At 39.3% G+C, this 13,261-nt stretch overlaps 1 protein-coding gene across 14 annotated transcripts in view; it reads right to left on the bottom strand.

The window, feature by feature from the left end:
- The window catches only part of EPHA5 (EPH receptor A5), a 366,701-nt gene that overhangs the window by 34,823 nt on the left and 318,617 nt on the right, over positions 1 to 13,261 (bottom strand). For all 14 annotated transcript variants that reach the window (XM_017347528.4, XM_017347529.4, XM_008267805.5 and 11 more), the window contains 2 exons: positions 1,555 to 1,616; positions 9 to 218 (listed from right to left, as the gene is read on the bottom strand). In XM_017347528.4, coding sequence (XP_017203017.4) covers positions 9 to 218; positions 1,555 to 1,616 — 272 coding nt within the window. The remainder of the gene's footprint in view (positions 1 to 8; positions 219 to 1,554; positions 1,617 to 13,261) is intronic.

Genomic DNA, 13,261 nt, shown 5'->3' with positions numbered 1-13,261 from the left:
GATCTTACCCTTGTGGTGTAGGCTGCCTCAGGATCATCTTCCAGTACCCTGGAAAGTCCAAAGTCAGACACTTTGCACACAAGGTTGCTGTTGATTAAGATGTTCCTGGCAGCAAGGTCTCGGTGCACGTAGCCCATGTCAGACAGGTACTTCACTCCTGCAGCGATGCCTCTCAGCATGCCGACGAGCTGAATCACTGTGAACTGCCCATCGTTCTTCTGCAGAAGCAGTGTGGAAATATTAGTCTACCTAATCACCGGGGGACCGTTTCAAAGGGTCTTCCTACAGTCTCCAAATGAATCCCGTCATCCATCAAGACTCACACGCAATTTCTATCTGACGGAGAACGGAAAATGTCGGAACGTACATGGATAACTTGGTAACGCTTATCTGTCCTCTGCTCAAAGCAGACACAGGCTTTGAAAGACCTTTTCAAAAACCTCATTTAGTTACCCTTTGCTGCATTGTAACTCCGTTATTCTCAGTCATCAGAGGAGTCTATTTGTCACCCTAGCCTAGTACTTGCCTTGGGTTAACACTGCATGTATTTGGAAGTGATTTAAACAAAGCCAGTTGGGGTGGTACACTGGGGGAAGATGAAGTGACTAGCGGGGACACGGGGCTTCCTGCAGCAACACAGGGGAAAGGGATGGCTGAACAGGGACCAGGACAGTGTTAGCGGCGCTTAGAAGCGGGCTGTGTTCGCTAATCAGCGCTGTCACACAGCCTCCAGAGGGCTTTACTGATGCTTATTCTGAAGTAAAGAAATGATGTGACTTTCTAAGACTAGAAAACTTCCGGGTAAGAAGAAGAAATTTGGCACAAGAATCTGGTGGGGGCTTGAAATTGGAAGAGAAATTTGGACAACTATCAATTCATTGCACAGGGTCCACTTATAACTACTATAATTATAATCATGCTACCATCCCATCCCTTTTCCTGATCCATAGCAACAGTCACCAATTTGCAGACACAAACTGTCAGCCTATGGGTGTAATCAGGCCCACAAAGACGTTACAACAGATAACAAAGTGTGTTTACTATTAAGGGAAGATACCAACATTTACAGTTGTTTGACCATCTGACATGTTGGTGCTTCCATGTCACCGATGTGAGTACTGTGCTGGTGCCAGGAGTGCCTGCCATGAGCTCCATAGACCTTCCAACAAGTGTACTTTTCTGATTTCATGAGCGCTAAGTAAGTTAAGAAGATGTAAAGGCTTCCCTCCTCTCCCCTCCCTCAAGTTCCCCCTCCTTCTTCTTCAAACCCTTTCCCTCTCCTGTTTCCTTACTTCTTTATTCTTCGTTTTTTGTGTATTTCTTTTTCTGCAAATTAATAGATACTTCAATAAAACCGTAGGGATGTGTAATTTGTGTAAGGTTCTGGAAAGGATAATTTTCAAACCAAAGTGAATTTTGGAGTATAATTATTCTGACTCCATATATTTCCACCCTATTTAAAAGTTTAACTCTAAAGTGGCCTAATTTCAAGTTCACCATCACAGTCACTATATAAATAATACTTTGAACAACTAAATGAAGACTAAATTGTACCTTTAAAAATGTATCGAGAGAGCCATTCTCCATGTACTCTGTCACAATCATCACGGGTTTACCTGAAAAGAGAAGGGAGTGAGCAAGGCCTCTGCTTCTCGATTTCTGCATTCTTATCTGGGAAAATTTAACTAGAAGATTTTCTTATCACATATATTTACATATATATATATGTATCTATGTATATGAATGCATACACATGTGTATATATATATACATATATAAAACATCTTCTTGAGTATCAAGTATATTCCTGACATGATGAGATCTTAACCTGGTATGATGGATGGGATTAGTGAGAAATAAAAAAGAACAAAGTTAATAACAGATGTACACACAAGCCTACACACAAATATACAAGTGCCAATACCAGAACTGAGTTATATAAATAAGCAAGCTTAAGGGTCATTGTATTTTCATGGAGATAATGATATATCAAATAATATCTATGAAAACACTGGGGACATATTCTTCCTCTTCAAATTCCTACACAAAAACACCTATCCTATCTACCTGACCTGCTTAGGATTCCTTAAGTAAATATTGTATTCTCCACTTTACTTTTTGGTTATTCCTTCCTTTACGGTAAATCTCCATTCTTCTCTTCACTGCACACTTAGAATTTCTATCACCGTATTTTTTCATTCTTCAGAGCTCTGGTCTAATTCACGTGGCGAGCGACAGCTTCCCTAGCCATCATTTCCGGGAGGGGTTTCCTCCTGTCAGACCTGTCAAGGAGAGGTGGCCTAGAGAGTACATCAACAGGCCCTGGAGCCTTCCTCCCTGGCATTTAATCCAGAAACAATCACACATTCAGATGGTTTTTTTAGGCATCAACTTCACTAGATAAAGGGATACCTGACAACGTGGCAAATATTATTTCTAGTGCACAGGTGGTAACGTTTTCAGAAATAACTAGCTGAGCATCCGAGTGTATGAAACATGGACGAACTTGGCTTCAAGTGGGTGGACACCACCAGCTGGCCCTTCTGCACTGGGGCCAACAAATGCAGAAGGTGGACTGGTTTTCTTTCTCTGAGAAGTGGGAGAGATGGGAGAGACCTTTGCCTTGCTGGAGATCAAAACCGCAGGCTTGCCCTTTTGGATGCCAGGGCTCATTACAATGACCTTTCCTCGCCCCACTCGCAGGTTTGGACATCCAACACCATCTACTCTCCCAATTTTAAGGCCTTTGGACTTGGACTGAGCCAAGCTAATAACATTCTAGACTATCCAGCCTATCAAAGGACTTGTAGGCAGCCATAACTGCATGAACTAATTCCTGTGATAAATCCCCTCCCACATATCCGTATACATATCCTATTGGTTCCATCTCTCTGGAGAACCCCAACTAACTCGCAGTCTTGAGCAATTCAATTTACTCTTTTTCTCATCTTTGAAAGGAAAACAACTCTGGCATCCACAGCACAGGGCTGTTTTGAGAACCCACCAAGTCACATGGTCACCTAAGGCACAGAGAACACTCCCTGTCACTTTGAATTTGCTATGTAAGAGTTAAATATTGTAGCTTTATAAATTTTATTAATTTTCAATGTGTTGGGTTAACATCCTTGCTAGACATAGTTGACTAAGAGAATAAATCATATGTTGTTAGCTCCCATAAAATGACTGTACATCTGTAATCAGTATATCTGCAATACAGAATGAAAAATGCTAGATTATCACAAAAATCAAAAAAGCAAAAAGAAAGAATGGAGGAAAGCATCATTATGTTCTTAGAATTATAACTATGAACTACATGAAATCTGTTCCCTTATATTAACAAATAAGTAAAAAAATATTTAAAATACAGTGGTCAGTTTTATTAGTCAATATTAACCTTACTATGTTTTAAACAGTGCTCCTTTACTTTTTAACATAAACATACTAAATAAAATTAAAGCATTAATTTAAATTATTTTGAGTTGAGAAAGAAGAGATTTATGACAGCACAATTATATATCCATTTAATTAACTTTTTCTATTATGAAAGGAAATAAGGCCTACACAACTGTGAAATGAATTACGATGAACTAAATGGTATTCTCCAGAAGGGCATCTGTATTTTACTCGAGTACTAATTAATTCAGGTCACAGAATTAGAGCATGCACTTTATACACACCACGTTATTCAGACGTGCAAACAGAGATAAAGTATGACAATCACATATGAAAAAGAAATAACTGGAGGAAAAGGAATTTCTCATTCCAAGATCACTTAAAACTCAGTTTGCATAATAAGGTAGGGCAGTCTAAATTCCCACTTAGATACTGATCTTTTACAAACCTTTAAAATTAGTATTCCTTTATTGGAATGTGACAAGTGCATTACAAAGGCAGACACAACTCCCCTCATGAGATTTATAAAAGTTATAAAAAGTTTTATCAATATAATTCAGTTAACATACGCTTGTAGATGCTTAGTTTATGAAAAATATCACATGTGTAGAAAAGGTGTATTAGAGATACCACTTGATCTGAAGCCTGATGAGAGAAGGCGCCCCTGGCATAATAACAGGAGACCTGTATTCTGGCAAAAGCAGCAGGATGTGCCGAGGCAGCTTGACATGAAAAAGCCTATCAGATTCAAACATGGCTGGAGTTTCAAATTTTGTTATTTATTTTTTTTTAAACAGTGAACTGACAGGACATGAGGTAAGGACTACTGATTTTATTTTATTTTATTTTAATTTTTTATTTTTTTTTAGGACTACTGATTTTAAAATGAGGTAGAAACGCAGTACCTTACTTAAAAAAAAAATAAAGAAAAAAAGAAAAAACCCAATGATTTAGATTGTATTTGAAAATGGTCCTGACATCCTGACAGAATGATAAGGAAAATTATGTACATTTTTTTCTTAGTATGACTATAATCATACTAATTAAAAGAAATGCTTCCAATTTAAATTTTATATAAAGGTATTACCACACCCATTTTAGTATACATCAGATTAACTCTAAAATAGACAACATTTTGCACTGCATGCTTTTGGTTCTACTCTCACATCTCACAGCCCACATTAGCCTTTTATTTCTATATGAGGTCATCTTTTAAGAGCCCAAAATTAATAATGCCTTCTGGGGATGATAGTCCAACTTCTTTAGCACAGTACTCATGCGGCAGAATTTACACCAGCTACAAGACTGGAGAGCCAGGGCACCCTGCTTTCCTAGGCATTGCCCCTGCACTGGCCTGATCCTCAGAATTCAGAAATACCCAAGGATGATGCAGTATATTCATACAAAGGGGACATATGGGCACTTCTCAGAGCAGCACTTACTAAACAGTACAGTACTATTTCAATGCACTTACAGCTAACAAAGCCAAAAGAATACATTCAATTCCCTGGAATTAGCCAGAGATTCCAGGAATCCTCCCTGTGTGGCTATACTCAGACTCGCCATCACTTATACAAATCTTTGTGACATCATAAGGGATTTGCAGAACTGAATTCTAGAAAACACCACAGGACAACAGCCTTATGTCTCCTTGGCACATCTTAGGCCTTATGAGCAAAGACCTTGTCCATCAAAGCAAAACACTGGTCTACTGCTATCATTATCTACTGCACCCCTCACCCTTTATGCTTACAGATCTTTCCCTATAAATCTACATGCAACATTTTCAGTTTCTTCTCTCTTGGCTTAGAGGTCCTTCTTTCTGCCTATCTTTCATCTTTTTTAAGATTTTATTTATCTATTTGAGAGGCAAAGTTACAGACAAAGAGGAAGAGACACAGAGAAATGTCTTCCATCCACCAGTTTACTCCCCAACTGGCTGCAACAGCTGGAACTGGACCATTCTGAAGCCAGGAGCTGCTTCTGCGTTTCTAACATGGGCGTAGGTGTGGGGAGCAACTGGGAGCAACTCAGACTAGACTGTTACTGGAATTAAGACTTATTCTATGCATCTGCTCTCCCACAATATGGCGCTGGGAGAGGAGGAAACAGCTTCTACACAGCTGCCTCCAGTTCAACCATTAAGCAGCAGGAGCTGACTCTGATTGGAGGAGAGCAGCGTACTCGGTGTGTGGGTAGCCGAGTTAGGATTGGTGGAAGAGGACTATAAAGGAGGAGAGAGACAACATGCACCAGGAACATCTATCTGAAGGAACACCTGTGCAGCCCTCCAGAGAGCCGGCCGGCGGTGTGCCGCTCCCCCGCGGAAGTGGGGAAAGTGGCTAGGGGGAACCGCCCTTCCACGGAGGTGGAAGGGACGGTAGCCAACCCGGGAAGAACCAGCAGCAAACCCGGGGAGGGCCGAGCAGACAAAAGAACAACGCAGGGTCCTGTGTCGTTCCTCTGCGAAGAGGGGGAGCGATATAATGGTGCCGTGACTCGGATATGAAGCCTAGGCAGGGTTTAGTGTCGTTCCTCCACGAAGAGGGGGAGCGACACGTAGTGGCCCAAGGACTTGGGCCAACTTCTACTTCTTTCCTAGGCATTCGGCAGGGAGGTGGATTGGAAGAGGAGCAGCTGGGACACAAGCTGGCACTCAGATGTGATCCGTGCTGCAGGCGGAGGCTCAGCCTACCACGCTATAGCGCTGGACCCTATTTTCTCTTATACTCTTTCAGTTATGAGTCAGTGGGAAATACATTCACCCCGCAGCATCCAAGGGAGACTGCTCAGCATCTCTCTAGACACCAAAAATCTGTCAGTTTCCAAGTCCTTTATATAACATAGGGTATTATTTGCATATAACCCATATCCATTCTTCTATACCCTTTCAATCATCTCTAGACTACACCCTTACAATCATCTCTAGATTATGTAAAAAGCCTAATGCAATGTAAATGCTATATATGTAATTGTTAGATGTATTGTTTATGAAAAGTAACAACAGATAAAAAATCAACTCTGTATGTGTTCAAAACAGAAGCAATTATTTTTCCCCCAGATATTTGGAGTTGGTTGAATCCAGGGATGCAGAATATGTAGATGTGGAGGGATAACGGCATTGACCACCGCTCACTCAGTCTAGTAAGCAGGGTTTGCACAGGATTCCCTGTAAGAGTATCTCCTTCCTGGGTAAATTTGTATAATAAATACAACTCAAATTCATTGAACTTAGAGAACAGAATTTATACAAGAGAATTCCCTGATCAGAAAATGTATGAACTGAATAATATACACTTGGAAAGAAAAAGTGATTACTTTTTGGGAGATGGGCACCCGATTTTCATCTTGAAACATTTTTTAGCTAGCATCACCTAGTTTTAAAAGTCAAATTAATTATACATGACAGCACAGGTTGTAATGTCAAAAACAAAAAAACGTTTTTTGAGAAATATGATAGGAACCTAAATCATTTCTTATATCTCAGATGATGAGGGAAAACCAATTAAAATGAATATTTGCAAACAAATATGGTCTTCTTCTGCTGACAAGGATAAGATGCTTCAGAAACCATTCGATTATTTTCCATGCTGGACTCATTTTAATGCTAATTACATTTAGTTTGGCTTATGTTTTGTCTCAGTTCCTGCTAGCCTGCAAGAATGACATAGCAATAATTAACCTGGCTTACTCTAACCCTTGCAAATTCAATAAAACTGTATAAATCATTTTCCATTATCCAGTTTGAAGTACAGGCAAAGAATGGATCTGCCAATAATTTTGAAAGCAAATTATCAAAAATCCATAGAAAAAGAGCTCATAAAGCATGTCAAAACATGATTTTAATCAGAGTAGAGTTTCCATATTACTTTGTATTTATAATTCACCTAGGGTCCAGCCCAGGCAGAGTCCAAAAAATAGAAACACATTATTTATGGAAGTCATCTTTGTAATTGATAATAATAAAAGGGCTCCAATTTATTGCTTTATTGACCGCCTACTATTTATAAGGCACTATCTTCTTATTAATTCTTACAAAAACTAGGATAGCTCATCAGACTTTTTCAAAGAAAGAGAAGTTCAGAAAAGATCCCTGCATTATGAGTTGACAACAGGTCATATAAGAAGCAAAGCTGGAAATCCAATTCATATCTATTTAAATATAAAGGCTTTTTCCCTTCTTCCATACAAGGACCCCCATAATTTTGAAATATTTGCTTTAAATGTTAAAGTTCATTTTAAAATCTCAGAAATATTCACTTTCTTGTATTAATACAAAATTGATCATCATGACTATGTCATTCAAACAATTCCATCACTGAAGGTTGGCCTCATAGGAATTCAGCTTCTCTCAATAAATATTCTATTTTTGCTGAAGGTCATTACTTGCATATGCCCCAAGCAGTCTACTGTGGAATGACCTTGGACCCCACTTATAAAGGTACCTCAAGTACTTCAAATCACAGAAGTAGACAGTAGAAAGGTGGCTGCCAGCGGCTGAGGCAGGGAGGGGCTGGGCAGCTGCTGTTCCATGACTATGGAGCTGCAGTTACGCAAGGCAAGAAAGTTCCGGAAGCCTGCAGTACAACACTGTGCTGAGTGTCAACAACAGTTCACCATACAATTAAACATTTATGAGGAGATCAGATCTCATGGTATATATTTTTTTCTTTCCCTTACAATGAACAAGAAATGAGTTTGTTTCCTTACTGTGTAATACTTTGGTGCCAACATTCAGTACAAATGCTGCAAGAGAGAACACAGTATGTCGTTCCGGACCATGCAATCCTTGGCATCAGACATCTCCACGTTTGGAGAAAAGAACACGGGAGGTGTGCTCTAACTCTGCTTCTCAGAGCAGGGTCCCTGACAGTAGCAGGAGAATGGTCTGGGAGGCTGTGAGAAATGCAAAATGCAGTCCCATCGCGTGCGTTGAAAGATATTCTGCAATTTCATGATATCCCCTGAGGCACATTGAATTTTGTGAAATTTAGCTAGGCTGTATCACGAGAGTTGCTGCTAACTCTGGACTATTTTATCTGCATTCGTTCCAACTGCTCTGCTGAACCCACTAAGTCATCAATAAACACGTGATCCCACTCAGGGTCACCGGGGAGCTTTCCACTTGGAAGCAGCCTAATTCACTGGAAAGCTACCCAGACGTCTACATGGCTATACCCTGCTTAAACTTCTACACCTATAGTTTCATTTTAGGATGACACCTTCTTTAGGTTGTATTCTATTTAGCATAAGAACAATGGAGATTGTTTGAAATGACTTTAATTTTATTCCAAGAGAAACTTGGGATAAAACAAATATGGTGAATCAATTATTAATGGCCAACCAGAACATAGGATCTTGTGCTTGTACTGGAAATAGATAAGTTTTTTTAAGAGGGATAAACAAACCAGATGACAGCAACAACATGTAAAAGCTATGGAGTGGCTAGTTAGCATGCAGAAGGGTACTCAGATATTTTAATTTTATTATGGTCTTTATCGGCTGGCTAACATGTTAGGGTAAATCACTTATAAAATTATATAATTCTAATTTAGGGAAATATGATTAAAAAGCTTTATACCTCCCTTGAGAGAAGAACATAAAAATGCAAAATGTCCCCACAAGTAGAAATCCCAACCTTTCAAAACATCCTCCTTTATTTCAGATTCTTTATATTAATGCGAATTTTCTTAGTAGATACTCAATTCTCAAATTAGAAAATAAACTGAAATTTCACATTGGTGAATGTGCAGAAATTAGACTTTTCGAGGGGGGGGGTAGGTACAGAATCAAAACACTGTGAAATGTGACAAATTTTGTTAATAATGATAAAAACTGGGCCAGTGTTGTGGTACAGCAGGTAAAGCCACTGCCTGAGAAGCTGGCATCCCATTCGGGAACCTGCTACTGTCCCAGCTGCTCTACTTCCAGTGCAGCTTCATGCAAATGGCCTGTGAAAAGCCAGCAGTGGAAGACAGCCCAAGTACTTGGGACACTGCCACTCACACAGCAGACCCAGAAGAGGCTCCTGGTTTCAGCCTGGCCCAGTGCTGACTGCTGTGGCCATCCGGGGAATGAACCAGTGGATAGAAGATATCTTTCTCTCTACCTCCCCCCTCCTCTAATTCTGACATTAAAATAAATAAATAAATATTTTAAAAATTAAAGTAACAAAACACAATGTTAGTATTGGTCAATTTATAAATCAATAAATATCTATTTCTATAGAGCTATGTTTTTTCTCAAATAACTATTAGTTAGATTTTTTAAAAAAAAAGGTAATTTCTAAATTACTCATAATTACTTTCATGTATTTATTAAACCTCTGTACATGCCCTAAAGAAAAGCAACTATCAAATAAAGAGCTGGCTTCTGTATAAATTTCAGTTTTAAAATTGCTTATTTTCTTCATAGTTTATGACTGGTTCATATAATTTAAGTTTTTGTCTGTGTGAAATGGAACATAGAAAATTCAAGCATACTGAGGCAGGCCTTGTGGTGCAGTGGGTTAAGCCTGCATCACATACTGGAGTATCTCATTGAAATTCCAGCTACTCTGCGCTTCCAATCTGGCTTTTTGCTAATGGTCTGGGAAGCCCAAGAACTTGGGCTCCCGCTACACACATGAAAGACCTGGTTGGAGTGCCTGGCTCCTGGCTTTGGCATGGCCTATCATTGGCTGTTGCAGGCAATTTGGGGGCAAACCAATAGATGGAAGACACCTCTCTCTCCCTCCCACCTGTCCTCACTCTCTGTGACCTACCTTTCAAAAAATAAATAAATCTTTACAAAATTTCAAGTATATTCATATTCAGACATTTTCACTTGTGCTCTTTATCACTAAAGGCACATCCAACTTTATATACAACATTCTGTAATTCTATGCTGACATCCCAATTTTCATATGTCCACAACTGATTACTCACCATAATCATGCTCCTGCCAAACTCTTCTCCATAAATCTTCCCTCTTTCCTTTAAGGCACCCAGGGCAAAATAGATAATTATCCTAGACTCCTTTCATTCACAAGGAACCTTACTGGGACTGATTTCAAATTATCTAGACAGGAAGTGGGAAGTAAAGCTAGCAGGTAGGATGCCCTCATCTCACACTGGAAAACTTGGGTTTGAGTCCAGCTCAAATTCCTGAATCCAGTTTCTCTCCAGTGCAGATACCTGAAGAGAGCTGTAATGGCTCAATATCGCACTCCTGCTGTTCACATTGAAGACCTGAGTCCCAGGCTCCCAGCCACTCCATTAAGACCAGTGAATACTGTGAGTTGCTTCCTGACTGCCTCTCTGGCTCCTAAACTGATAGATAAATATTTTTAAAATGAAGGGATGAAGATTTGACTGAACGATAAACTTGCTGTTTGGGATGCTCATATCCCATACAGAGTGCCTGAGTCTGCATCCCGGCTATGTTCTCCATCCCAGTTTCCTAGCGTGGACTCTGGGACGCAGCACATGAAGGCTCAAGCACTTGGGTTCCTGTCACTCACGTGAAGGACATGATCTGAGTTCTCAGCTCCGAGCCAGGCCTGCCCAGGGTCTGCTTGTTGCAGGTAGTTGAGGAATAAAACAGCAGATGGGCTCTCTCTCTCTCTGTCTTGCCCTTCTCTCTGCTTTTCAAATAAATAATGTAAATAAATTTAAAAATTAAAAAAAGAAACACTGGCTCAAACTGACTATCCAGACCAAGCCACCTGACTGCTCCTATTAATGTACAAATTGCATTTTATCACATTTAGGCTATAAAGTTTTTATCAGATCAGAGAGACTGAAAAGTCTTTATAAAATCTCTCTTCTTCTGATATCTCTACTATGAGCTCTGATCAGACACCTGTCCCTCGTTCCTTTGCAGCAACACTGGCCTACTTGCTGTTTCATGAATATTGTAAACAAGTATGATTACAACCTTGCTGGTCCCTCTTCCTGTACCCATGTCCCCAGATGTCTGTAAGGCCCATGTCACCCTTTTCAAGCCTTCTCTAAGAAAAACCAGAAACCAACAAGCCTCAGGTCCTAATCTGCTTACTCAGTTTGGTGTTTTACATTGAACGCATTTTAAGTTATGTGCTTATTTGTTTGAATCTCTGCCACCCAAAGGCAACCTCTGTAAAGACAGGAACTCAGTCTGTTTAATCTCTGCTGTAGCCTCACTGATTAACAGGATAGACAAACATTAGGTTATCAATTAATATTTTGAATAAACAAGTGTTTCTTTTCTTGAGTACACAGTATGATGAGATACGATGTTGATTATACAGTTTAAGAGCTTAGGTTTTAGAGTCAGACAGAGCAACTGTTTTAAAATATGGCACTAACTCATGCTAGTTTCAGGATTTTGGATAAGGTACTTTACATCTTTAATGATAATGTTTCCCATACGTAAAATGAGAACAAATACTAGTGCCTATAGCGTAGCATCAGTGCACAGATCAAAGGGACAGATAAAGGGTATTACACTTGGTAAACTTCTGCTGCTAATGATTAGTAGTAGTAATAACTTATATGTGCTAGATCCTGTGAAAGGATTCTGAGGCAGTTTTTCTTACATTTTTAAAATTTTTTCTAAAAAGCCAGTGGTCTTACAGAATAAAGTTCTTTAAAAGAAAATACAAATGATATTATTCTAACCAATTTAAATGTTTCCACAAGTACAGTTTAGTCATTCACTTAGTTCATTTCATTCATGTCTTTAAAAACATTTACTGAATGTGTCTGCAACTGTGAGACTAGAAACCTATGTCAATTTCAAGGAGAAGGGGGAAGAAAACATGCAGATACAGCTGTGACATCATGGATAGTACGCCCAAGTGCAGAGACAAGCTATTGACTCTCTTGGCAAAGAAGTCATTCATTCAACAAACACCTGAAGTGCTTACATATGCAGGACACTTCATCTCAAAACAAACCAATGAAAAACAAAAATCCCTGCCCTCTAAAACTGGTATTATAATGTAGACGTGGGAAGCTTTCCACTACTCAATCATTCAGCATTACTGAGTGCCTACTCTTTGCTCTGCAGACACTCAAGACTGAATAAAAATGAAGGCAAATGACGCTGACCTCATGGAGACACCTGCCTTTGAACTAAATCTGAAAGCAGAAAGGGAAGACAAACTAGGATGAGGTGAAGAATCTCAAAAGAACACAGCAAGAGATTTGGAGAAGACAATAGGATATGGAAAGGTAGTGTAGTTGTATCAGAAGAAGTATCTGATTATTTGCATTTTGATCAGTTGGTTTACTTGCATGATGATGAAGTTTGACAGGAGTGCAGTGATTTAGCAACAGCTACATGAAGCAGTGTGTACAGAACAGACTAAGGCTGAGGCGCTGTCAGACTGTTGGAATAGTCCTAGGTAATACACAATAAGAGCCCTTCAAGGGAAAGACCTGATGAGGCAGAATGAAATAATAAGGTAATTATAATAAATTGATAAATGAGTCAAAATTGTCTGATAACTTATGTCATCACTGTCACTGAGTGTACAATCTATTTAAAGTAAGAGGAGGCAGAGATTCTTCTAATATTTTTGTAATATTTTGCATGCATTTATTAATTTCATAGGAGAACTAAGGTTTGTTATATATGATTAGAAATTGTAACACTATTCTCCTTTATATTTTTTTTCTTTGATCTTATTAAATAGTGAAAGCTGGCACTGGGTATATTCCAATAAAGTGTGGTGCATTGCAAATCAATCAATTAAGCCAGGACCTGTGAGTCTTTTACAGCATGTGTTATGGAAGCTCTGCAGAATAACTACACACACACACACACACACATGCACATCCTGTTTCATAACAAATCACAAAAGGAATCTGAATGGGAGCCCAAGCTTCCGGCACATCACACAGTG

The sequence above is a fragment of the Oryctolagus cuniculus genome, chromosome 8 (assembly GCF_051225735.1).
Source record: "Oryctolagus cuniculus isolate XC-2025 breed Fujian yellow rabbit chromosome 8, ASM5122573v1, whole genome shotgun sequence".
Lineage (NCBI taxonomy): Eukaryota > Metazoa > Chordata > Mammalia > Lagomorpha > Leporidae > Oryctolagus > Oryctolagus cuniculus.
This window is presented reverse-complemented; position numbering and strand designations above follow the sequence as displayed.